The sequence below is a fragment of the Corvus moneduloides genome, chromosome 2 (assembly GCF_009650955.1).
Source record: "Corvus moneduloides isolate bCorMon1 chromosome 2, bCorMon1.pri, whole genome shotgun sequence".
NCBI lineage: Eukaryota > Metazoa > Chordata > Aves > Passeriformes > Corvidae > Corvus > Corvus moneduloides.
In genome coordinates this window covers 21,744,385-21,772,044 of record NC_045477.1, presented here as the reverse complement: position 1 = coordinate 21,772,044, position 27,660 = coordinate 21,744,385, and the positions used below count along the sequence as shown (strand labels likewise).

General features: G+C 35.7%; 1 protein-coding gene across 3 annotated transcripts in view; it reads left to right on the top strand.

Moving 5' to 3' along the window:
- The window catches only part of TBC1D23 (TBC1 domain family member 23), a 33,143-nt gene that overhangs the window by 2,660 nt on the left and 2,823 nt on the right, over positions 1-27,660 (top strand). Inside the window, exons 1-18 of one of the 3 annotated variants that reach the window (XM_032098420.1) lie at positions 3,608-3,958; positions 4,646-4,757; positions 4,994-5,099; positions 7,066-7,270; positions 8,548-8,671; positions 10,806-10,930; positions 11,044-11,087; positions 11,990-12,093; positions 12,867-12,989; positions 13,929-14,021; positions 16,558-16,728; positions 16,953-16,995; positions 17,749-17,855; positions 18,517-18,659; positions 20,074-20,118; positions 23,175-23,263; positions 26,000-26,135; positions 27,294-27,488. In XM_032098420.1, the coding sequence (XP_031954311.1) occupies positions 3,912-3,958; positions 4,646-4,757; positions 4,994-5,099; positions 7,066-7,270; positions 8,548-8,671; positions 10,806-10,930; positions 11,044-11,087; positions 11,990-12,093; positions 12,867-12,989; positions 13,929-14,021; positions 16,558-16,728; positions 16,953-16,995; positions 17,749-17,855; positions 18,517-18,659; positions 20,074-20,118; positions 23,175-23,263; positions 26,000-26,135; positions 27,294-27,488 (2,012 nt within the window). In that variant the 5' untranslated portion in view covers positions 3,608-3,911. Of the gene's footprint in view, positions 1-3,607; positions 3,959-4,645; positions 4,758-4,993; positions 5,100-7,065; positions 7,271-8,547; positions 8,672-10,805; positions 10,931-11,043; positions 11,088-11,989; positions 12,094-12,866; positions 12,990-13,928; positions 14,022-16,557; positions 16,729-16,952; positions 16,996-17,748; positions 17,856-18,516; positions 18,660-20,073; positions 20,119-23,174; positions 23,264-25,999; positions 26,136-27,293; positions 27,489-27,660 lie in introns of those variants that run through there. The other 2 variants (XM_032098418.1, XM_032098419.1) reach the window with 2 other exon arrangements.

The window sequence follows — 27,660 nt, the reverse complement described above, 5'->3', positions numbered from 1 at the left end:
GGGGGAAGTGTCACAAACTAATTATGAGTTTAATCCCTCAAGATCTGTACTGACTGCTTGGTGTTTGACTCAACAAAAGCCAGGGAAGTTTGCCACTGCACAATAAAATAAAATTCTAAGAAACCCAGCATGACCACCAACCCAAACTTATGTATGGGGAAAGATGAGATGGTAATTTTTTTTCCTTCAGTAAATACAGGAAGTTGTTAGCAACACTTTTGATTTTAAAATGAGCAAAATTAGACAGACCTTGTTTGCTGAATGTTTCTTTTAATCTATTTGGCATATACTCAAAAGCTAATTTGAGAAATTGCCAGCACTATTTTGGAAGACATGTCTGTCCAAAGCTAAGAATGCTGTGAAACACAAAGGAGACTGGCTGCTTTCAAACTGCTGTAAAATCTTTGTGTCTTTTTTCTTTGTCTGCTTATTTGTTTATTTTAATCATAATTTCAGTCAATGCAATTCATCTAGTCAGTAGACTGTATAGACACAAATAAGATGGTGTGTTATTAGTTAAAATGTTTCTAATTGGAAGTCGTAGATTTTTCTTGTCTCATTTATCAAGGAAATCAATGATTTGGACCTTATTTTTCTTGGTCAGATTCTCAAACAGATTAATGGTTATGAATTAATTTTGAAACCTTTTTGCAGATGTTTGTTTAATACTCAAGCTTCAGAAAACGTGAGTGAGTAGTAATTTTTAAGATCTGTACTTGGAAAGTCAGGACCTGATGTAACTAAATATAACTGTAACCACAGATGGAATTGTTCCCGTGCATTTAACTTTGCATTGGAATAATTAATCTTATGGGTCCCGAAATGCAACTCCAACTGCCTAAGACAACAGGGTGACAAATCTAGTTTCCATGTATCTTTCCCATTCTCACAGTATGGCTAATTAGTACTTGGAGCCATGCTATTTCTTCTGAAAGCCCAGGAACAGAAAAATCCTTTCCAGTTAAGCATGAAATTAAAGCACTTGAGGAAAAATTAGAAGTTAAAATGTCAGGGAATTGTTTTTCTCCAAAAGTCCTCTGGAGGAAAAAAAGGAGGTTCAGTGGTGTTCTGAATACAATGGATATTTTGAAGTAAATGTGAGGGATTGATTTTTGTTTGTTTGTTTCCAATAGAGAACAAACATTCATTAATTTCAATTCAATATTGCTCTTGTTGAGGCTTTTTCCTGGTAGTCAAGAAAATCCTGAATTAAAAGTAGGAACCATAGTGAATAGATTCTATAGAAGGATGAAATTGATTGTAGTATTCTTAATACTTTATTGAGTTTATTGATCACTTACTATTATCTTTTCCTTGCTGTTCACATCCCCACGCTTTTAATCCCTTCACTAGTATTTATAAGGGATTATTACCAAGTACCTCAATCATACATAAATAATACTTAGAAAAAGTGGCTTAAGCTGAATTCCCAATGGTTGATCAATTTTTCTTGCCTCCAGCTTTCACATCTTAAGTTAAAAGAGTCCTGTTTAATGTCTGTGAAGATAGTTATTGATTATAATATATCACCAGACTGACACAAATGTAAGAGATCCTTCTGTAAGTATGGAAATTTACTGCAGATACTCTAATAGGAGCATTTTGTATTATGACATTTTGAACACTATATCATGTGGGAATTTACCTTTCAGGCCATGGCTTGGATGTAGGCTGAAATTCTACACATCTAACCAAAATTTTGGGTAGCATCTAGAAACGGTCAGGAAGCCATGGCAGAGCAGAAAGTACAAGTGTTAAGGTCTGGAGGACTTTTCCCATAGTGGTACTTTCTTTTCAAAACAAGTGTAATAATTATCCATGTGAACAGAAGACTTCCTAGCTGCTCTTCACTCATGGAAGACAAGGATCCAGATTGCTAGCAGTTTACTGGAATATTTATAGGGCGACACTGACTGAAATAAGGTAAAACACAGAGAGTGGACGTGTTAAAGTGTTGAAATCACTTTCATGTTTTGTACTTTGCAAGTTAGCCTGAATAGCATGTTTATTAGAAAAGAATTTACTTAATCTTTGAAAAGTCCTTACTTACAGCCTGTGAGCAATCTTGCAGTTGATGGAGAAAATGAGCACCTAATTGAATCACAGCAGAACAAAGCATTTCCCCCCCTGCTATTTCATTTAACTCCTTGTTGGCAATCCATCAGTCTCTTCATGTGACAGATGGGCATGTCAGTGTCTTGCTTTGTGAGGTGAAGGAGTAAAACTGGCATTTGCCTCTCATCTTTACAGCGTACAAAGTGGGGGTGACAGCACTTGGAAGAAGTTTTTGCAAATGGTAATATATTGTCAAGCAGCAGAAGCACACATTTGCAGATAACATGTTAAAGTTGGTGTTAACGCATGCACAGCTTTTTGAATGGCGGGTGCTAGTAAGTGCTAGAATTAGTACTTGTGGGTTTGTGAAACAGTCTTTGCCAGGTGATTCTGTAATTAGTGTAGATGTAGTTTTAAGTGCTGTTTCACGTTTGTTTCAAGTAAAAATTACTTCTTTATTCTCAAAAGAGTTTATTTGGGTGACACAGAAATGAAGTATTGCAATTTAAGACCTTTCCACTTGAAATAGAATGTGCACACAGCTGTTGCATTCATTTCCACATACCTGTTTAATACTTGGATATAGTTGTAGCAAGTAGTTGTATTTTGTGTGCTGTAATGCAAGGCCTGGCTGTTGCTCTCTAGTCTGTTTTTCATACACAGTGTTCACAGAAATATACAATATGTCCAAGAACACCTCATTCTCTCCAGCTGATGCTTGATGTTGGCTTCTGTTGAAGCTAGATCCTCCTAGAGTTCATGCAGTTCTGCTGAGGGCTAGGAGGTCTCTGTATAAATGTCCTGGAAATACTTGATTTTTATTCAGGGCTAACTGATCCATTCATTTAACTTTTCAGGCACTGACCATTATGTACTCAACTGGACAACAGGCTAGGTGATGGAAGTGCAAGTGTACTTCCATATTCTGCTTCCCCTCCATTTCTGTCTCAGGAAAGGGATTGGCAACCTGTAACCATATAAAAAGTGGACTTGGAGATTTTTCTTCTTATTTTCTCACATTTTTTGTATTATAAAAAACGGCAAGTCAGTCTCATTGTAATCTGTGCTTTCTTTCATCCAAATTTGCAAAATTGCTTAAGAAAATAGAGTTGTGCCCCAGTGTACATTTGAAATGTGATTTAAAATGCAAACTGAAAAGTTGTGACGAAGAAACTGCCTGATACAATGCAAGGAAAGTGCTTACCCTTCAGACCCATAAATACTTTGAGAAGTCTCAAGTAAAGCTAGCTAAATATTTGCATACATTTTCCAGGTCTGAGATTTTAATCTCTTTGCCCAAAAGGATGTTATTTAGAAAATCAGAAATGTGTATTTTAAGTTTTCATGAGACCAAGCTTGTGAACCTTTATATCAAGGAGTTAGTCGTGGATATATGGAAATTAAAATAGACAAGAGAGTTCAACAGCTGTCATTCTTTTTCTGTGGCTATTTGAATTGACTACATAGCAGTCTTGGAGTAATTGAGAATTATACTGGTAACACTTTAACATCTGTTCCTCCATGTGTATAAATAGATTTGTTATTCACCAGGAATGCATCTTCCCATGTGAATATCTGTCCTGGAGAAACAATCATGTTCTTTGTTTTGCTCTGTCTGTAAACCCCCTGGATGTGTGTTTAACTCATCAGGTATATGTGAAGCTAAGCCTTTCTTAAGGCAGATGTCAGAGCAAGTAGAGAAGAGTTAAGAGGATATAGCGAGGGAGAAGTTTTGCCTACAGGACCTGTGTGTCACTGTCATTGCTATTTTTCCAGTGAACCTGATTTGCCACTACTCTGCTACATGATATTGAAATCCTGAAATCATCAGATGTGGTTCTCTCATTATTGACAGCATGGAAACATTGAAACAGTCTGCAGAAACTATCAGAGAGATTGTAAAGTAATCATTCCTGAATGCATACCTTCCTATCTATAATGCTTGTGAACTTTGGTTGTCTTACTATAGCAGCTGTCATTAATGTTTGTCTTGTCAATTTCTGTATTTTGCTGCTTTCTATATTATTAACATTTTTGTATGTTTTAATTCATTCTTGTGCATATGTCCACACTTAAAATACTAGAACTATGTAGTTAAATCCATTTGAGTTTGACTAAAAGATCTTTTCCTGTTTCAGGGAAAGGTAAGATTAAAAGCTAACTCTGCTAAACCTTTGAAATAAATGTTCTGTTTTCTAGGACATCTAATATTTTATTTGAAGTAACTCTACTGTCTAATTTAGGTGTAATTTTTGCTTTGTGTGTGTGAAAACTTGCTGAAATTGAAAGTTGCTGGAAGTAGTAAACTGCAACTAAATTTGCATTTTTATGAAACATTTTGCAATATTGTCACTTAATGAAAACAAAAAAGCAAAGTTCTTTTTTCTTGTATGTAAATTGAATGAAATTACAAGTTGAAGAAACAGCCTTAAAGGAATGAATAACATTTTGCAAGTATTTCTTTTTAGTAATTTTCAAGTTGTCTTATACCTTTGCATATGTGTGGGATTTGTCTGACAGTAGCCTTCAGTCTACATAAACATTGAAAAATAGTGTAATTGATTTTTTAAATTACATTTCATTATTTTAGGATAAAAGATCTTGCAGACGCTCTAGAAGAAGGAGGTTGTGATCTTGAAACTGTGAGAAACATCATTCAAGGAAGGCAATTGCCTGCTGATCTAAGGGCCAAAGTCTGGAAGGTAAGTATGAGCTTATATCAAGAAGCAGGAAATACTTGAAGTTGTGTTTGATTTAAGATAAAAGATTTAGTTGCCAGGCATCTCTACAGAAGAGATGTAGTTCTGAAATTTTAATATGCGTCTGTGTTGATTCAATTTAAGAATAGTTACCTTTATTTTAAATTACTGAGTTCAGTAACTGAACAACTACAAAAAGACACTAAAATGTTTAGGGGGCTTTCTATTTTTGTTTTCAGATTGCACTTAATGTTGTAGGAAAGGGGGACAGCCTAGCATCCTGGGATGGCTCCTTAGACCTACCTGAGCAGAGTATAATTCATAAGGATTGCCAAGAGCTAATTGGTAAGTTCTGTTATATTTAGATCATCAGTTTGAAAACTTCTGTGTTCTCAGTTGTCTTAGGACTTTATTTCAATTAAATCATCGGATCATTTACATTTTGGGGGAAGCTCTGAGGAGGAAGATGAAAGAGCAGATAAAAATCAGTAAGAAACTGTAAGAAAACAATAGTATCCTACCTGTACACAAGCTGTGGGGTGGGCAACATCATGGAAATTTGAAGCATTAGCTTGTAAGTAATAGCTTGCATAGTCAGAAAGCATCTTGAGTTGAAAAAATTGTAATTGTTTTCCAAACTCCCATCTTTTAAAGCAGACATTCTTCGCATAGTGTCCTTCAGGTTTTTAATGGTGGAAGACCTGGTTCTTAATCTGAAAACCTGGTCTAGCACAAAAATGCATTTAACATTTGAGAGAAGAAAACATTTTGGACTTCAAGAATTACTTTAAAGAAAGATACTTTTTAATAGCGTTTTCAGGAAAAATGAAAGGCTGTGTTTGTGAAAGCAAGGTGCTGCCAGAACATAGGAAACAATACTCCTGTATGTCTGTAAGGAGCTGCCACAGGAGCTGTTTGGCAGCTCACCATAGAACTGGTCAAATCCCTGACATGTTGCAACAGCACTGATATCAGTGATCACTTGATGGAATCAATGCTAACTCAGAAATTAGGATACTTCTCACAACTTCACTAAGAGAATCTTCTATTTTATTACCTATCACACTTTATTTATTCTTGCACAATTGAAAGTTAAGGCAGAGAGTGGAGTTGCTGCATGCATACATACCTACCATTTCTGAAATGCAGTTCTACACTTTCTAGCCCTGAAGTCTAGTAGGACTTATTTTCCTTCTCTCTGTCCTGTAAAGGAAAGAGATGGGGGTGGAATTTTCACTCTATTAATAATAATTGATATTATTAATTAAATAAAAATTATTGAATCGCAGTGTCTCTTCAGGAAGATGCAAAATGTCCCAATTATATTGGTAACATACAAAATTAACCACTTCAATGTTTGATAGTTCTTTTTATGTATTTATTGGCAAATATTTTGTGATATGTAACGATATTAGACTCATAAAGGGAACAAATGTACAGTTACTTCAGAAGGAAGCTTATATAGAGACTTCAATTTTGTGTTGGATTAAATGTCTCTATTTCAATGTTTTAGCAAAGCAAGTAGTCTCCAAATTTAAAGTAAATCTTCAGATGGTATGTGAGTTTTATGTACTGTTTCATTATTCTGAGAGGTAGAGAAAAGGAATGCCAAATATTGACTGGCTTTGATGGGAAAGTATTAAGGACTTGCATAATAAAAAAAATTATTAACAGTAATGAGACTCATGGGCTTACTGTAACTGAGGGAGAAAGATGTTTGCTAGAAATTCAATGCAACTGTTAATATAGTGTGTACATATCTCTTTCCCCCATCCTGGACATAAAAAAATGTGATTTATAAGTTTATGCTAAAATTTAAGTCTGTAAGCCTAGCTGATCTCTAACTTCTGATTTGGATAAATTTGCATGTCAGTGAGCTTTTGAAGAATTGAAGGTGTGTATTGTGGGTTGGTCTTTGTTGAAATTCAAATGAATTTGTTGTAGAGTTGAGCCTAAGTTACGGACTGAGCACGTTGAATAGGAATAGAAGAGGAGCATTCTGTGCATTAAAAGAATGTACCTCCTCCTTTAATATAGATCCCGGAAACCCCAAACTTTCATCCTGTTGTTGCATTATTTAAATGATATTTAAATGCCTTACTCTACTGGGTTTATAAAATCACTTGTATATTGATAACTTTTTGAATGCCTTTCTGTAAGAATTTAATCCAAATTGCCAGTTTTTTATTTGTCTGGCTTTGTTGGTTTTTTCCCTGATCAGTCCCTATTGGTACAATTGTGCTATGAAATAATCTCATCCAATTTCTTTGAAAAGCCTTTAACACAGTTTATGTTACTGTGCCTATTTCAGACCAGTTGTCAGTGCCAGAAGAAGAGAAGTCAGTATTAATTTTGGATATTGAGTCTATTATTACTTTTTATTGTAAATCACGCAATGTTAAATACAGTTCTTGCCTTGGCTGGATACATCTGCTCAAACCTCTGGTGCACCTTCATTTGCTCCGCAGTGATTTGTACAACTGCTTCTATGCTATCATGAATAAATTCATTCCAAGGTAAAACTCTTAATTTCTATATGCACTGTGTTTATTGGCATGAGAAGTACTCTCTGACAGATGTGCATGTTGGTTTTGGTTAGAGTAGCACTGTTTGTAGCAATGTTGCCAGATTCTTTCATATGATAATAAATTTCAATAGCTGTTGGTTTGTAATCCAGGTGATGATTGGCTTGGTTTAAGATGCAAAGACTTAGTGTGTGACTGATGTAGATTCAATATGCCTTTTAAAGAACTTGTCCTTTCATGCAATATAAAAAATACTTGTTTATGAACTAATTCACAGAGGTTATGTAAAAGTGGTTTTTTGTTTCCTCTCCTAGCATTTTTGGTATCTAAAATACTTCTATCCCTTCAGAAACAGTAATTCATAAGCACTAATTAAGTCTCAAAATCTCTTTAGAAGTAGTTGATATTTTCCCTATATTCTATTGAGTTGGGACTGAATTTTTTTTTTTTTAAGTTGCTAGATTTTTCTAATGAAAAATACTAAATTTGAGCTTTTTATGCTGTTATGTAGGTGCTCTCACTGAAATAAGTTTTTATGTATGTTGGAGCACCATGACACCTCAGCAAGAAGGATGGTCTGTAATTAAAGATCTTAGTCTGATTGCCTGGAGAGGAGATTCCAGCCTGGCTGATGGGTGTATGCCCAAAATATGAAAAGTGCATGTTTGCTGTAGTGGCAGGAAGCGTTTATCAGTCCTGTCACTTGACTCAGCTCGTGCCTCTTTCCGCTCTGAAACACTCTTGGGCTCTGTGAACTGTTGGCGACAGTGGCGTTAGGTCACATAACTCCTGTGCTTTCAGCTGTAGAAGGCTGGCAGAGTATCTGGCATTTGAGCTTCTCTGTAGGAATCTAGGTGGTGTTTCAATGAGATACAGACTGTTTCCTGGTTTTTTTCTCTTCAGTGGGAGAATGAAAGACATAGAAAGGCAATTTATGGTAGAACAGCAAATCTCTGCTCCATTGGTACCACGCTTGCATTGTTTTGAGATTTAGATCTGTTTTAAATACTTCTGTATTATATAATACCATGAAGTATTGACAGTATCTCATTTTCTCTGCTGCCTTGTTAATTTAGTGAGAGTTTCAGTGTTTGTGGGGTTTTTGTTGGTTTGATTTTGGTTGGTTGGTTTTTTTGACTCTTCTTGATCAGTCCCTGTGAATTAAAAGAGCAATGTACTGGAAATCACAGATAGTAAAGAATTGCTACTGTAAGTCTGAAAACTGCAATATTACAAGGGTGTTTATTATTTTCACTGCTACTCTTCAGGGATTGTTTTATGAAGGGAAGACCCTTTCATCTGTTTAGACTGCTGCTTCAGTACCATGAACCTGAACTCTGCTCCTTTCTTGATACCAAGAAGATGACTCCAGATTCATATGCACTCAACTGGGTAATAAAGTGAAAGTAGGGAAACATAATGAAAAATAAATTTCTGTTAAAATTTAAGTACATATTGCCAGCTTATGGAAGAGTAGTACAAGTGATTAGAACTGCATATATTAAAATAAATTGCATGTTTTAATATAGTGTGGGCTTTTTGTCTTTAATTGTTTAACATAAGGTATGAGGTCTTGTTAATGTCAAATGTTTATTGTGGTGGGTGAGTACTTTTTTGAGCCACTGATGTTAGGAACTTCTTGGAGTAAGGAAGAATGAGAGCGGCTGACGTACTCAAAAAGCAAGAAGCCCTGATGTTAGTTTTGATTGTGGGCAGCTGTATGTTGTAGATATGGATAAACATCAGTCTCACAAGTCTCTTAAAGCTGAAGTATGAATTGTTTTAAAAACCTCCCTGCTAAGGCATATATGTATGTCTTTTAGAATTTAGGCACATATATTTTACAACTGTTAAAGCATTAGTCGTTTCTCTTCAAAACTACCTCAAATTGTGGGTAGTTACAAAGATGTTTACCTCAATCATTTTTCATAAAGTTTGTGTAGTGGGACTACAACAAAACCCTTGTTTCAGTGCTACTTAGCATATGCAATACAAAATGATGATACTGTGCTTGCACAGGCAAAGTCTGTAATTTAATAAAGAAGACTTTGATGTATGAACCCTTCTAGGTTCTTTCATACTCATTGGCTATGTAAAATCTTTTTCAACTTTGTGTATTTTCAGTCAAGGAAGACTGAAACGAATTATTGAACTGTGGGGTCTCTATTTGGGTTTTTTGGTTTTTTTACTTAAGGCTGCTGTCAATTTTAGAATAAAAATGTGTCTAGGAAAAATTTTCATATCCTCCAAATCTGCCTTTTGCCAGTCATGAGCCTTCAAAAGAGAAATCAGGTTTTTTTTTTTGCTGCTCCGTTTCCATTTTTTAATAGAATTTTCCGTAGTAAATATGAAGTTCTTTGAAGCTGTTTATTAGAATTTTGGTGCCTAATTAGAAAAAGAATCTTCTCTCTGAAAGGTGGTAGTGAAGTAAGCTGGTGTAGCTGCCAGTCCTCAATGCTGTGCTTCCTGGTGTACAATTTAAGGAAAAAATCTTTAGATTCATTTTATATAATGAGATTACAGTAAAATTCCCTGTTTCATGTGTGAAAAAACTCAGTCTATATAGGTGTGTTACTAATACATAGAAATATATAAGCAACATACAGAGACCTGCCATTGACATCTTGTTCATGGATGTTTTGTCTTCGGTTGCATTTGAGTCAGAATTGAATAGATCTTTTTATCTTTTGTTATAAAACTATACTAGGAAGTGTTGAAATATTCCATGATAGTGTTTAAAAACAGATGCCAAGGTTTTGAAAGCTGTAGCTGTGTTGATACAGAATTAGTGTGCATCAGTAAGACCCCAGTGAAGTCAGGTGGTATGCATTTGAGTTAGGTATGACTGTAAATGTTATCTGGCATGTATGGAAAGAAGTTTCTACCTTTTATCTTCTTTGAACTTTGCATATCAGAGAGGATGTATTTTCAAGTGGGAACATGGGAACAGGCAAAGAGTTTCTTAAATGGTAATGAAAATTTTCTGATGCTTGCAAATGTTTAATTACTCAGTCATAAGGAATCATAATGTAATGCTAAGTAAGTGATGTTGTCAAACTAATGTGCAACCATGTTCAATTAGCCCAATTCTACTGTGGAAAATAAAAATAATTATGTTTGCAGGAGCCTTTCAAAGCCCTAATTACTATGCTATTTGAGTAAATATATTCTCTTATGATTGTCTTGTTGGTATAATTGGTATTTAGCAGTGGCTGTGAGCTAAACAGTATTCCAACTTGTTTGTGTTATCTGTGGTTGAATTTGCAAGGCTGGCAGTGTACAGCCAACTTTGCCTTCACAATAGGTATATTTATTCACAGATAATCTGTAGTATTGTGCCCTATTTCCATAAAAATCGGTTTAAAGGTTAGAACCATCCTTCAATACACTGTGCAGATGTAGGTTTTTATCATAATTTTGTTAGGTTTATTTTCTTTTAGATATCTTTTATCTCTGTTGTAAATGTATTCCTGTTAAGATTGTTCCTCGTAATTGCTTTTTCTCACATTATTTTCCAATTTTTTAGCTTGGAAGCCTCTTCTCATACTACTGTTCAGCTGAAGTCACTCAGGCAATATGGGATGGATATCTACAACAAGCAGATCCATTCTTTATTTATTTCTTAATGTTGATCATCCTTGTCAATGCAAAGTAAGTGTATAGTTAATTCTTTGGAACATTCTTTACTGACACTGTTTTAATCCAGGCTTGTTTCATTTTGGTTTTACTGACTTAATGTATGCCTGTGACTTTACTGTTTTCAGAGACGTTATCTTAGCACAAGAATCAGATAAAGAAGAAATGATAAGTAAGTACTTCTCTTACATAGCTGCTAGTGAAATTACTATATACTGTAATCCCCATTTATGACTATTTTTAATGGCTAAAAGGCTAGATTGTTTATTTCCATGTGATTTTTCTCACTAGTGAATCCCTTCACCCACTAATTCTTTTCTTACTGTTCTTCTGCTGCCTTGTCCTGGACCATCTTTCTGTGTTTCCTTTTAGTGCTCCCACATGTAGCTTTATACTTCAGTTTGAAGTACTTAAAACAATCATCTTGTTTCTAAGCCCAAAGCAACAGCTTCATTAAAGCTACTGCACTTATTGCATTTTCTGGGTTATCTTCATATGCACTTGATTTGAGCCTAAGTCATTGTTTTTATAGAAAATGCATTAAATTTCAGTGAAAAACGTAAATAACTCTTGCCTTTGTATTTTTTTTTTTACATACATAATACACTGTAATTAATAATCTCTAGTAGTTCAAAGTGAGTGTGCTTGGAATTTTGTCTTTACCATATACTGCAGAACTACACCCTTGCATTATCCTGGACATAGAACAGTGCTGCTGATTAAGTACTCATTTGAAAGGATTTTCATGGTCAGAGCTCTTTAGAAAAAGTAGCTGACTTAGAATTAGAACTGAAACTATACAGAACTAAAACTATACAGAAGTAAGAATGTGGTAAAAAATAATTTGCATAAAAGGTTTGAGTTTCTAGCAAAAAGCCTGGGTTTTCTATGGATAAGGAATATTTCATGTATCTGCTATTTTCATCTGGCGAGTGGATCAATATTCATGTTTACTCAATACACTAGATTGTTATGCCTTATTAAAAATGAGTTCTTTTGTGATTTAGAATGATCTATGTTGCTTGATTTCTCTGTCTGAAGTAGTGTTGCATTTATGTTGTTTGTCTGTCTCAGAATTCTTAGAAACATCACCAGCCAATCTTGATTTAGAGGATATAGAAGATCTCTTCTCTTTGGCACAATATTACTGTAGCAAAACTCCAGCTTCTTTCAGGAAGGTAATAACAGTAATTTTGAAATTCTCTTTTTGGTGAGTGTTTAAGCTCCTGCTGACAGTAACTTTGAATATTTCATTGCGATGTTCTTTTTTTAAACAATTTTTTCATGTTGTTGCTCTGGTGGTATTTACTGTTAGGGTCTTTGAAAATAATCTTAAGTGAAATATGTTAGAGAGAAGCTTCCCTGCAATATTCTCACTTCATGACTGATAACCTCATTTTCTAAACGAGGTTATTGTAAGAACTGATGAAGCTAAACTTCATATTGACACAATTGAATTGTAGTACACTGCACAGCAGTGCTACCTGTAATTGCAATAACAAAGAGGAAAAAGTTACTTACTGTAGATGTCTATTATCACCTGCACTGTTTTTGCAGCTCTTCCCTACTCACGATATCTGACTTAGTGAATGAATGAATGAAATGAAAGTATTTGATAGCCATTGCCTTTGGCGTGTATGTACTTCCTCTGATGTGTGTAGACAGGAATAGGAGGGTTTTTGTTGGGAAAAAAACAAAACAAAGAACTAAAAACCAAATACCAGAGGCACTGCATCATGTTGGCATGGTCAAAGTGGTGGACAAGCTGTGTTTGTAATGGAAGTGCTGACCTTGCCATGATTTTCAGAAAGAATTTCAGTTGATCAAAATGCAGGTAGGATACGCATGTGTGGAACTTAATATTTGTGACTTAGCGGATATAGTTTTATTTTAAACTTTCGCCCATAAAGACAATGGCTTCAGTTAATTTTTTTTTTCCTTGCTTTATTAGGACAACCACAGTCTTTTTGGCAGCAGCTTGCTGGGCCTCAAAGATGATGACACAGACTTGAGCCAGGCTCTCTGTCTAGCAGTTTCTGTGTCCGAGATTCTGCAAGCAAATCAGCAACAAGGAGTCAGTATACTGAATTAACCTTCCCCCTCAGTTTTATAGAAAAGAATCACTAACCATTAGTTTTAAATGCTAACAGCACAAATGAGTATTTGCTGTTTCAGGAGAGATATTTTTGTCTTAAAAGTTTTCTCCCTTGTAAATGATCTTCTGTCTTCAATGCATTTGTGCTGTAGCAAGGAGCATAGGGGAGCTTAAGATAGCTGATTTGAATTAGAGGAGTGTGAGCTTGAAGCAATATCTCACTGATTTAAATTCCTTTCCAAATGTAGCTACTGTAGAGGAAAATTCAAAACTCATTACTCAGTACCTTTGAAAAGAATGCTGCTAAGGAATATCTATCTTTTGTCAATGAAAGGTTTAAATGAAAAAAAGAAAATTGATTAAACCTATTTCAGTAGAAGTTAATTGCAGACACAGATGCAGGGACTTCACTAGAAATATTTAAGACCCATATATGGATCATAATGTAGTTAGATTACGGTGTTTCTTACACTACTGACTTCATGTAGCAGTTTCCAGGCCCCAGTTTTGTCATGCATAGTTTGTTTGGGTTTTTTCCTCGTCCAAGTAAAGTTAAGCATATTTATATCCTTTCCAAGTTGGTGGGATGTAAAGCTATCCTTATATGCTGTGCTGATTAGTAGTGGATTCTTGGATTGTCTCATTCCTGCTATGTTTCCTCGCAGTAGAAATTACATAGTTGTACTTGGATGATCCTTTCCAATGCACAAGCTGATGTATTAATGGAAAGCTGATACTAGAATACTATTGGTGATCTGGTAACTGTAGACAAAGTTCACATTAATCAAATGCAGTAAGATTTTTTTAATAGCTCTTAGCCCTTTCAAGCAATTCCTGTAGTATTGGAATTAGTATTAGAATGTAATTGAATTCTGTCAATAGTTATGCAATTTTAAAATTTAAGAATTTCTCTTTCAGGAAGGAGTGAGATTCTTTGTGGTGGATTGTCGTCCTGCAGAGCAATACAATGCTGGGCATTTATCAACAGCATTTCATTTAGACTCAGATTTGGTTTGTATGCTCTTTGTTTCTATATTTGCATGCTAAGTGAGATAGAAGGGGAGAGAAAGGTCTGTCTTGAAAAATAAAGTATCCTTTCTTCAGGCTCTAGTCTGTGAACTGCAGTGTCTAGCTATGTGATGATGAGGTTTCAAAAACTAGCTTCTGTAAAGGAGATGGTAGAACCATCATTTTACTGAGAAGTTTAGTCCATAATGATATTAGAATTTGGGATTCCAGATTTCCTGTTCTTTGGTTAGGAATGGAAAGCCATGCAGACTAAAGACTATACATTGCTTGGAGGAGAAATCTCTTTTTAGCATCCTAATTTCCAGTGAAGGGTGTAATTAATTTTAAAAAAGAGGACTTTTTTTTCTTTGTCCCTTTTTTTTGTCTCAGCCAGTCTCCTTTTATGGGGCATATGTCTTGGAAAGGATGTGGTTGCTTCTTTAAAATTTTTGTAGTACAATATGAAAGAGAAAGTGCATTAATTTTGGCACTGAGGTGTGCTATGGATGAATAACTTCAATAAAGATTTTGTAGTTTCTATTTGATAGTGAATTCCTAATTGAACATTCAGTCATCTTTTTCTCTGTCCTTTTTTCCCCCAAAATCACTTCCATTTCAGCAGTGTATTCATCACATCTCGATTAGCCCTCAACTATTTTACTTTAAGAAGTCTATGGAAGCTGTATGGAATGATTTATATGGATATACACCATAAAAGACTTTTATACTTATAGTTAAGTTCAGTCCTGCATCTAATGTCTTTACCTCTCTAATTCGAATGATGCATTATTCAGTATTATATGCAAAAATATAATTACATAGGAGAGAAAAGGAAGCCAAGGGGTGATCTTAGTGCTTTCTATAACTATCTGAAGGAGGTTGTAGCAAGACAGGTGTTAGTCTCTTCTCCCAAAAAGGAGAAGAGGAAGTGCCTTCGTGTCGCACCAGGGGAGGTTTAGGTTAGATATTAAGAAAAATTTCTTCCCTGAAAGGGTTCTCAAGTATTGGAACAGGCTGTCCAGGGAAGGGGTTATACCATTACTGGAGGTATTTATTACTTGTAGCCACGCTTGGCACCTGGGGACGTGGCTTAGTAGTGCAGAGTTGGCAGTGTGAGGTTTGTGGTTGGACTCAATGACAAAGATCTTTTCCAACATAAATGATTCTTTGATATAGTGTGGGTTTTAACCTAGATCTAAGTACATTTAGGAAAAAACTTTCCTATGTGGGTGTTCTGCTAGCCTTAATTGAATGTTGTATTCAATGAAGTAGAAATAAGCATTATAAATTATTAAGTAGTACAAAAAGCTGATAGTATATGAAAAAGGAGTCCATGAAAACAAGTTTTAAATTAGATGTGATCAGTTCATATGTATTTAAATTGTATATTGGGATTAACTTTTGCAGTGTGTGTCAGTTGGTATGATTAGGGTCCTTCATGAGCCATGGTGGATGAACATCACCAGATTCATCCTTGTTTTTAAAAGTTTAATGCTAGGAAAATATTACAGGGAAAAATCTTTGTGATAAAAAGTCATTAATGGAATTTCAGTGCATTTTATATTCTTGTATGTGCAAAGTACAGAAAAATTATTGTAAGAGGAGACAATGCGGAAAGAAAGCACTTTGGAGTCCGTCTCATTTATAGATAGAGGAAGTAGTGAGATTTAGGATCTGTGTAATAAAGCAGCAGCCTTTATGTCTAGGAGAACCCCAGTTAAAATTCAGCCTTACTTACTGATGGCTAAGTTGTGTACTTGTGACTTTGTCCTTCATCATTTGAGCCACTGTAAAGGCTAGATAATGAGAGTCCCTTCTGCCCCCTTGCCCCCCAGTCCAGGTCAAAATTTCCTTATGAGTTTAAGTAAGTACCTTCCCCACAAACACAGGTTAAAATTTTAGCTGTATTGAGAAAGTCCTTGTTTCTCCATCTCTCTCATATAGAAATTATGTTTTTGCATGTGTAGTAGGCCTTCATGTATCACAGCCTTAACTTTTTGAGAGTACAAAGAATCACAGATACCTACTTGTACTCTCAGTTGTGATTTCTTTTCCCAAATCTTGATAAGTAAATAATAAAAAGCTTAGTGGGGAGACAACAAGAGGAAGACTTTACTGGCACCTAGAAATTCTAGGTAATTTAAAGGGTTTCAAATCTCCAAAGTTTGAATGTGTTGTGCCCAAGCATGTGTAAATATGGAAACCAGTCCCACTGCTATATTACCAAATGAATGCAACATGAAAGTTGCAAAGACTTGTTCCATTATTATTTGATGCCTTCAAAAATAAGCTAATAAATGTTAGTTGTGTTTCTTTCCTGGGGAGAGCAAGTGGGGTGAGGAAGTAAAGGACCATTCACAGTGTTCTTTATGTAACACGAGGTCTTGGGCAGGTTCCATGTGTGTGTGACTTGTACAGTGCTGATGTTGCCTTGTTTGTGCTCAACAAATTGTAACCATCCTCAAAGTTTGTCTCCTTTCACCACTTGTGTTACAATATCTTGGTGTCAAACAGCATTTTTTGTTTGTTCGTTCCACAGATGCTTCAAAACCCATCTGAATTTGCACAGTCTGTGAAATCCCTGTTAGAAGCACAAAAACAATCTATTGAGTCTGGCTCCATCGCTGGTGGGGAACATCTCTGCTTCATGGGAAGTGGCAGGGAAGAAGAAGATATGTATATGAACATGGTGTTAGCACATTTCTTACAGGTACAATTAACTTGCCACTGATTTAACAGCTGAAATGAAGTGTGTCTGCATGTGTTATTGATGGTAAATGGCAAAACATTTCCCCCTTAAAAAAAAATTCTTAACTGTTTTTTACATTACTGGAGTTTACAGTTTTTAGTAAACTAACCCATGTTTCATTACTGTACTTGCCAAACTTACTCCACAGGCTTTTGCTCTGATCAGAATTGTCTTTTCTGTTGCAGAAAAATAAGGAGTATGTAAGCATTGCCAAAGGAGGCTTTATGGGTAAGCTTATTAATAATGAACTTAGACTTGAAAAATCTTGACATCTTAACGCTGTTGGTATTTTTATGAGGCTTTTGCTAAAAACCGTCTAAATGAATAGCAACTACTCATTTGTCGGGTTTTTGTTTTGTGTAAGTAAACACTGTGCACTTGTACATTTGTGGTTAACTCTTAGGGCTTGCCCAAATTTCTGAGTGGTGAAAAATTAATGCAGGAACTAGGGAAATTCCCTCTTTCTTCCAAATTATCATTCTTGTTGTTTTAGCCCCTGTAGATTGCAGATTCATATGAAGATGCAACTTCAGAATTTTTAATTGCTGTTATGATTTCTTAAATCAGCAGTTCATAATTCTGCAGTTGATGTTGCTGGAAATAATCAGGCTTTACAACAGTGGAGAGATCTGTGCTACTATATGAGTATAGAGGCATTTCTAGTCTGTATGTCCAGTGTTCTAAGAGCTGTCTTCCAAGATCAAAGCAGTGATTTGTTTTTAATTGCTGCTGTATTCTAACTGTTTACTAAAATAATTAGTATATTAGGTAGATAAATAGGCATTAGATAATTAGATTATTGTAATGCCGTTGTACTACTGAAAGAAAAGCCAGGGATTATTATCATGATATCTGAATTTATCTGTTTTATTAAATCATGGGGAAAAAATTGTTACTGATTAGTCTTGGGTATATACAATATTTTCATCAACAGACGAAGTCCAATGTAAATCTGAATGTTTTTTAATGGCCTTTTAACAGCCCTCCAGCAGCACTTAGCAGATATCAATGTGGAAGGACCAGAAAATGGATATGGTCACTGGATTGCTAGTACGTCAGGCTCAAGAAATAGCATAAACTCTGTTGATGTAAGTGACGTTTTGGCATAAGTGTTGTAGTGGGATGGGAGCCCTAGGTGTACTGAATTTTTTCTTCACATTCCTCATTCTATTCTGTAAAATGCATTATTGCAAGTCATGACTGTTTTCACTTGTGTGTTTAATTTCAAACTATGATCACTGTCTAGTCAGAGGTGACCTAAACATTTTTATCCTCTGGAGAGGAAGAGCTTGTAGGTAAGAACTTGCTGTAGCAAGAATACATGTAACAGAAAACTCTTTGCCTGGCTCTTATTCACTCTGGGAATAAGTTACTATGAAGTGGCATACAATTTCATGGCAAAACTCAAAATTGTATCTTTTCTCCAGCTGACATACTATGTGTAGAATTTACCTTTTGATTTGGATGCAATGTATCGTTAATAGGATTCCTTTGTCTGGATGTTCATAGCAGGGTGCTCACTAATATAGTTTGTCAGGCTTGCTTTATGGGATCATATTTTCCTCAGTCACATATCATTGCTGTTATTTGATAGAACTCTAAAGAAATACTCAATTCTGTAATTAATGTTCTACTGAGTACCAAAAAGTAAATTACTATTTTGTAGTCTGTTTCCTTTCTTAATAAATTCATTGAGATGAAATAACATATTTTTTATATGATTAATCCTGAGAGGAGCTCCTTTTACAGGGTGATGCTCCTAATGGTTCAGGTGATGGAAAAGGAGTGAAGTCCCTGGTGAATAAAATGACGGTTGCTTTGAAGACTAAATCTGTGAATGTGAAAGAGAAAGTTATCAGTTTTATTGAAAATACATCTACTCCAGTGGACAGGTGCGTCACATATCTCACTGTGCCTTAGCTGGGAGCATCCTGGTTCATGTGGCTGTTTTGTAAGTGTGAAAACTGGGCTGATTAGGAAAAAGTTCTCTTCCATATTCAGTTTTTAGATTTTCTGCCTCTACCCTCCTCATAATTTTATCATGATCCAGGGAGCCTACTGTGCTGCCTTAGTCCCTGTTGCCTTGAATATTTACCTAGAATTTGTCATTTAATTTCACTTCTTATAATGTGTCAATTTTGTGTTCAGTCCAAAAGTGAACAATAATTTCACTTTTATTTCAGTTCTTCCCCATCCTGACTCTAATGAAATGGATAAATTACAGCAGGATCCTGGATAGGTTTTTTGGTTGGTTGGTTTTGTTCTGTTTTGGTTTTTTTTTTACTGCTGCATCTTGTCAAATTGAGTTTAACTCTTTTAAAGATCTTGATTTTTTTCAAGTCCTGCTGTAAAGCTGCTTTTCAAACCCAGAATCTGCCTTTGGTTTTTGTGTCTTCCAATTACAACTAGGAATGAGAATGTGCAAGTACATTGAAGAACACTTTCGAATTTGGAAGTCATCATTCCAAATACTTATCTTAACTAAATGTAAGAATAACAGCTTTCATCTGTCAGAGCTTTAAATGAAAATCCTGTTGTAGTTCTTTAAATTCCAGCCTTTGAAGTTGTATCTTGAATAACAAGCTGGTATTCAAGAATCTCAGAGACCTAGCATTTATTTGATAGCAGGATTTCAAATACATGCCAAATGAAGAGTAGTTCTTAATAGTCTTGTACCTCAGATCATTCCTTCTTTTTGTGTTGGAAAATGTTTTTTTTAAATTAGTATTACTACTTTTATTTCACAATTAGAGGCAAAAAATTCTTAAATAGCATTTGGTAGTAGCTTTTGCTGTGTGAAGAATTAAACTGAATTAATGTGAAGATTTAAACTGAAAGAGGGTAGATTTAGATTAGATATTAGGAAGAAAATCTTTACAGTGAGGGTGGTGAGGCACTGGCACAGGTTGCCCAGGGAAGCTGTGGATGCCCCATCCCTGGCAATGCTCAAGGCTGGGCTGGATGGGGCTTTGAGCCACATGGTCTGCTGTGAGTTGTCCCTGTGCGTGGCAGGGGGTAGAACAAGTTGGTCTCTAGGGTCCCTTCCAACCCAAGCCATTCAGTGAAATCAAGTAATGCTTACATGTAAGCCACAAGTAGCATGGGAAATGCATCTTTTAGTAGATTTTTTTGGTAAATATTTTCTTTACCTCGTTTCCAGCTTTCTTGAAGCCTTGTTTTTATTTACAAGCATCCTCCTTGAAGAAGATACATTGCCAATATAGAGAATTTCAGCTATTTATCTAGGTTTTTCCTTTACATTTTTTTTAATTCTTTTGTTCTGTCCTCTGCCCCAATGTACTGTAGAATACCTTTCAATATTTCCTGGCCAGACAGAGCAAGCCTGGAGCGGTAAGCTTGATAATTAAGCAGTCTGACTAAAACCACCTTTCTTGTATTTAGCATGGCATCACAATGTTTGTAAGCATTGGTTACACTGACAAGATTGCTTGCATATTTTGATATTAATTTGATTTTTTGGAATATATTAAGACTATTGCTTTTTACAAGCACTGGTCAAGAGACTAAAGGAAGAAAAAGGAATGTATTGGCAGTGCTTTCTTCTCTTAGTTTCTGCTTTGTTATTTCTGTTCTTTTCCTTACTATTGCTTTTTATGGAATTTTTTTTACCTGTCATTTCCTATATACATTTTATTAGTAGCCTGTACTAGTAGAAGAGATCGGGAGCAATTACTGAACAAATTATGGCTTTAGGTTCTAACAACAGAGACTACAGATGTGAAAAGTAAACTGTTCATAAAAAAATCATCAGAACTTAGATATGGTAGGAAATCCATATGGAAATTCTGTCTGGAAGTCTCAAATTTTTATGCTTATCACATGGTGATAGAACATGCTGATAGAAACAGACATGCTCATTACTGGGAAAAGAAAAATGATAATAAGTAAATATGCTTTGCAGTTCTACCTCATCTTGTTCACGTAACTACTGCATTTCATGCAAATGTGGAGGCCCTTCACATTTGCCTCACATACACACATGCCTCACAGTGTTTTATAATTATTTCAGAAATAAAACTTGTGAATTGAGTTTATATAAAATTACTTGTGGTAATTGAAGAGCAGCTCATGCATAATCACTTTGGAACTTTGATTATACTTTAGGAATTCTGTAGCTTTTGACCTTCTTACACTGAAATGCATGAAGATTAAAGCTGGATGAATTATTGAAAATTTTAAAAGTGGGTTTTCAAGAATTTTTGACTAATTTTTCTTTCAAGTAGTTTGCACATAATTTGATCTGGGATTCACCCAAAAGCACCACAGAAAGGTGTTGTTTGTGTGAGCAAAATCAGTAGTTATGTTAACCTGGATTCTATAAAAGAAGAACAGTGGGAATGGCCCAGTAGCACATAGTATGTTTTGTTAATTTGGAAATACTAAAGATCATGGGGATTGTACCCCACATTTTGTTGATCTGTTTCTAGAATATGGTGAAAAAGTGTTAAAATATCCAATTAAATATATGGTGATTCTTTGATAACTCAGAGATGCATGAATCTGTATTTGTAACCAAGTTTTGATACATTGAGATTTTACTTTGGTTATTTTGCTTATTCCTTTCGCTCCTATTGCGTATCTTCTTTCCTTGGCTAGATGCAATAATAAATAAGCTCACACTATATATCCCTAGAGTATTTTCTTAAAATCAAAGTTCTTAAAAACCTAGAATGGCATTTTTTCTGCATACATTCAATTAGATCTACTTCGTGTTTATCACCAGGATGTTTCATTTGGCAGGTTTGCCACCAAAGGACTTTGCATTCAATTTTTAAACATGTAATGATGGCCTTCCACGTAAACAGGTTAAAGGGAATCAATTTCTAGTTTAAGATGTTACCAGGTTTTATAAAGTAGCTTTTTACTCTCTCATTTACTCTCTTGCCTGGACTAACTTCAACTGATAAACACCAGTGAGATCTGCTCTTAAATCCTCTCTGTATAATTCAATCTGACATTAGTTAAATGTGCTGCTTCTTGCTCAATTGGTTATGTATTACTAAAGCACATTTACAAAAGCCTCCATATAGAAGCACTGCCCTCTTGAATTGTCAGTGTCATTGATGCTTATTGTCTTTAACACTAATGAGCATGTTCTTGTATGTTTATTTTTGTGCCATTGTAGACCGCATTTCTGTTTGGTTGGGTTTTTTAACTTTTCCTTATTTTGTTTATATCAGTAAATTTTACCCATAGAAAATGTTGTTTTCTTCTCTAACTCTCAATTCTACTTTCAGGTATCCCTAAGTAGTAACATTAATTTGCCTATTACTAAACCTGTTCCCTGTCCAGCTTGGTTCTACAGTAGCATGTAAACTGGAGTTTGTGAATGTACTTAAAACGGGAACCAAAGCTTAGAGTTGGTAGGAAATACAAATGCACAGTATGGGGAAAGAGGTTATTGAACTGCAGGAAAGGGACAGACAAGTTTTTTGGGTTTGTTTTGGGTTTTTTTTTAAACTGCTAAGCATTGCCAGTTCTAAAGGCTAAAATCATGAACTGTTTGGTTTTTTCAGAAATTGCCTTTTTTGTGGCTTTCTGAACTTTCAGGTTTTTCTCATGTTTTTCAGGTATTCTCAGCAGTTGAGGGCAAGAGCTTTTAATTCAGCTGTGGCCATGTAACTGCAGCATTCTGAGCTGGAGCTTTAAAATATCTCAGGATTTGCAATCTTACTGTCATTCATTAAGACTCAGTTGTATGTGTTTGTGTCATTTAATATGATCTGTAGAAATAACTTAAATGTGATTTTTGACATCAGTGTCAAAATGGTGCTGGGATTGTAGCAATAGGAATTGTTTGACCAAATATTTCAAGATGTGACTCAAACTGGAAATAATTGACAGGAAGTCAGTGTTTAGGCTACAGTGGATGGTTTGTAATAACCCCACTTTGTAGTTCTTAAGGCATCTTGTTATGTTTTGAGGAATTAACCAGAAAAATTAACTTCCAGACATGTTAGTTAATAGTCTTTGGTTTTTTCATCTACATTTGGCATCCATGTGAAGTTGCCCTGACTGTCCAGATATGTTTTATTTTCATGCTAGAAACTTAGCGTCTTGTCAGTTTTCAGGTCTCTAATGTATGTTGCCATTTGAGAAGGTGAGCAGAGGTTGGGGTTTTTAAAAAAAAAAGTCATTTCTTTTCACTTTCTCCGTTACAACAGTCAGCCTCACAAAGTGACTGAATTATGTGCTTTCACTAACCAAGTTGCTTGATGGGTCACTCACATCTTCCTTGCAGGAAGCTTCATGAAATTCTCTTGTCCTCTGTTGCACAGCTGTGTTTGCATTTTGCTAATATGTTACTGTAGAACTCAGACCATCAGTTTGAAAGTTACTTTTCTTCTCCCGTCCCATGCCCTCTTCTGCCTTTTCATTGCCAACAGACATGTCAGCAGCAGTGACAGAGTAGGAAAACCCTACCGTGGTGTGAAGCCAGTATTCAGCATCGGAGATGAAGAAGAATATGATACTGGTACAGTAGAAGATTTTCCTCTTACCTCAATTAGCTTATTTAGACAAAATATTAAGTTGGGCTAAATCAAAAGAGTGTATCTTACATCTTTGTCTTGCAATATGACATTTGTCTAACTATTATTGTTGATCATGTGTGTTATGGTAGTGCCTAGGACCAACCCTTTTCAAATATATAGTAGCAGATTAAATAAAAAATAATTTGTGGTAGGCACCAGCCAACAGGAGGAAATGGAAATAGATGGGTTTAGTGGATCTTTTGTCCTCACGTGTTATTTCTCTAGTAAAGTTCTTTTTCTACACTGATTTTGTACATGTAAACTGGCAATTGTGCCTCTTACAACAGTAAGGAAAATGCAAAGGACCTAGTTTGGCTGATGTATCCCAGTTTGAATGTCTAGTATTGTCACTTAGTGTAATGATCTGAACTTTTGAAATGTAGTTGGAGCTAGACTTTAAATGGCTAATGTGTGCACACCTCTCCAGTGTTTTAGACTTTGCTTTTCAGCACTGAATCTATTAATAATTGATTCATCTCTCGATATGCATGCAGATTGCTGTAGAATAAAAACATGCAGTTTTTATTTAAATTTTTTATCTAGCTGAAAAACTGCAGGCGAAACTGGAACACCACACATTTCATAAGGGTTTGTTTGGAGTTTTTTTTTGAGAGCAGTTCTAACATTAGAATGGTGCAAACCTACTCTGCCCTGGTTTTGCTCTGGTAGTTTTAGTCCACTCCCAGTCATCATCTCACAAATAACTCTTCTGTGGCCAAAAGGCATTATTTGGCTTCCGTGGGAGAAACAAGTAACTAGTCTGAGAATCTTTGACATGCAAAAGAAGCAATTCGTGGGGATTAATGAGAGTCATAGGTTTAAATAACATCGATGACGAACAGTTGATCATCATCTGCAATAGAAATTGTGAAGGACCAAAGTGAAATTATCAGGCAGAAGCCTTCATGCTAACAAGATATTTCTCCAAATGCCATGTAATTAAGTTTGCACAGTTCTTTGAGCATCCATAATAGTGTTTGGCAAAGTCTATGTCGTTTCAGAAAACCAGCTCCTCAAAGACAGATTGTCTAGAACATGTTTTCAGTAATGGTTGTTGGCTAAGTTCTATTCATATTTCCTTTTAAAAGCACTATTACACTTGGTAATTAGTGCAATTTAAATGAGCAAAGCCAACACATATGAAGGGAAATATATATTATCTTGATACAGAAGAAGGCAAAAAGTGAACCTGTTTCTGTATAATTGTTTTTGTGAAGTTTTAGTGTTTGGGGTTTTCAGCTGTAATAATTGCAGCCTGCTCTAGGTGGATCTGCTTGAGCAGGGGGGGTTGAACCAGATAACATCCAGAGATCCCTTCTATCGTGAGTCATTCTGTGATTCTCTGACGTGAGGGTGGATTATAGTTCCATTTCCTTCAATGTCATAATGTATTTTTTCAGTGAAAACCTTTTCCAAAGTGTGTTTCAAATTCTGAATTGCACTGAAGTAAACAGTTTAACAAAGTGTAGGAAACTGGCTTTGAAAAAGGCTCTATAAAGAGCTGTCTTGGGTTATTTCTGGGAGTAATTTGTATGGAGTTAATATAGTTCATTGTTTTAGATAACTAGATTGCTTAAATTCTACTGTAGCACTAAAATTACTATGTAAACATAATCACCATATTTAGACATAAAAGCAGTATTTTGCAGCTAAGTGATAACATTTGCAGGAGTTTTGGGTGTTTCACAGAGGTCTGTGCTGAAAATTGTGGGCTTGAATATGTTCTTAAATGTCCTTAAAAGAGGATGTGAAGCCAAAGACAACAATTTTTGCTAATGAACCGAGGTTATTCAAGGCAGTACGGACAAACTGAGTCTTTTGCTAATCTGAATGACTGGGCAATAAAATGGCCCATGAAATTCAGTATGAGTTTAATGCAAGAAAGCCACGAAAAGAACCCCAACCACTTCTAGTTTCAGATCCGAAGTGGTAGAGTGATTTTGCTGTGTCCAGGAGCAGTAGGTTTATAGTAAGTAAGTACTCAGTGCTCAGAAAAGCAAATCAAATGCTCAGAAATCTATGGTTCACCCACGCATTAAATACTGTGTGTCTTCTGCCCTTGATGTTCGAAACCATGTTTAAACAGGAGAAGGTTCAGAGAGGAGTAAAAAAGGGTGAGGAAAGATGTGAAAGGACTTTCACAACAGGCACAGCTGAGTATTAGAAGTTTTGTTATGTGAAAGACATTTTAAGGGAGGAAAAGGGATCCATAAAATAATGCCTGGCCTTGAAAGAGATCAACAGGTATTAATTTCTTATTGTAAAAGAAACTAGAAGCCACAAGAGGAGACTCTCCTGGACTGTAGTTGACTTGGTTTTGGTACTCCTTGCCAAAAGATATTGGTGGTTTAAATGCAAAAGGTTTATATGGCTTCAAGGAAAGTCTGGACAAGTCCATGTGAAAGAAATCCATGAAACTTTACTGAATGGACAAATTGAACCAGCCTAAGATATCCCCTGAGCTAAAAATACTTGTTTGCTGAGAGAAAATTGAGAGAGAAATATCAGATATGCCTTCCTTTTTCTTTCCTCCCTCTCAGTAATTCTGTGTTCAGTAATTCTTGCTTTGGACCAGTGTAGCTACAGTGGGTTTAAGCGAATTGAAAAGTTGGCTGATAGTGTGTGAAAATACATTCTCTTTTTTCTTTTAACATTTTTACCCACTCCCTTCTAAACAGATGAAATTGATAACTCCTCAATGTCAGATGATGATCGAAAAGAGGTCGTCAACATCCAGACATGGATAAATAAACCTGATGTGAAGTATAACTTTCCATGTAATGAAGTAAAAGAAAATGGGCATATGTTTCCCAGGTACTGAAATTAATCCTAGGTTTAATGAAAATGTCCATCTTGATATACATTTTTTTTAAAATATTGGTCACTGCAGTTATCCTTTATATTAAACTAGGAAATGAAAGTAGAATGTAGAACAAAATGTTACTGTATTTGCATTCTTGGTATTTGCAGTGTTATAGAATGGTAATTATGTATAAAACCTGGTGTGAAGTTTTGCTTTGAAGAACAAGATAGTAAGAAAAATACTGTCAGTGTGCATAGGCTTATTTGCAGGACAAGGTAGACCCAAGTGTCCATGACTCCATTTTTTCTTATTTACCTGTGTATGTTGTACTTCACACCCATCTTGCCCCTAAGATTCAGTGGCCTTGCTAATGTTGCAAGAGCAGAACATGATGCTTGCTTTGACTTCCCCAAAGAGTGCACATCCTGTTGAACCTGGACAACAGAAACCTGTGATGGGATTTCTCTTGCATCATGGTCTGTTCTTGTCTTTTATTATTATTTTTCCATTAGATCAGTCATTTATGGTGTATGATTGTATGTAATCAGTCATAGTATGATTTTTCAAACTGAACTGAAACTCAGCCAGTGTGTTCCCACTGCTAGCTGAACGTGCATTCCTTCCATGAAGAAGGCAGAAGTTGGTCCTGCACTGAGAGGGCAGATCAGCGGGTCAGTGGTAGTGCTGGCACAGGGACTGACAGTCATGGAGTGCCAGCACATCCTTCTAACTTAATTTGATGCTCCATATGTAGAGTTGCCCTTTTGTAGGTGGAAGGATGGGGTTGGGGTGTGATTGAAGGGGGAGAGAGAGGCTGGAGGCACTGTGCATGGCCTGACAGGTTGCTGGTGGCTGTCATCTGTGCTGAGAGAGCAAAGGTTGTTGTGTTGGGGTGCGCATGTGAACCACTGCCCACTCTGGCTTTGTATGCTGGAGGGGATGCCATGCTTGTTTTCAGAAATGGCCATGCTACAGTACTCAAGGAAAATCTGAAGTATTTTGTAGAGCTTTCTTAATTAGATATTATGAAAATATTAAAACTGTTTCTTAGATTTGGTAACTGTATTGTCTAGCTCTCTCCATGTAGCTTATTCATAGAATTTAACTTTCTAAATAGCTGATATTTAGTTCATTAACAAAACTAATTTGTCTTTTTCTTTTCCCTCAAGTCATCTCCTAGTAACAGCAACTCATATGTACTGTTTGAGGGAGATTCCATCACGAAAGGGACTGGCTTACATACAGTCTCGACAGGCACTCAACTCTGTAGTCAAAATCACATCCAAGAAGAAACACCCAGAACTGATCACCTTTAAATACGGAAATAGCAATACTTCAGGCATAGAAATTCTGGCAGTTGAAAGGTAAGCCATCTCAGCAGAGGTGTATGTGGTAATGATATCCAGGATGCTGTACACTGGAAATCAGAGCTATGCTGTAACTCCCAGAATTGAGTTCAAAAGTAATAGTCTTTGTTTAGGAATACATCATTCAGATGTGAACTAGGAAAAAAGATCTGCCAGCAAAACGAGGAGC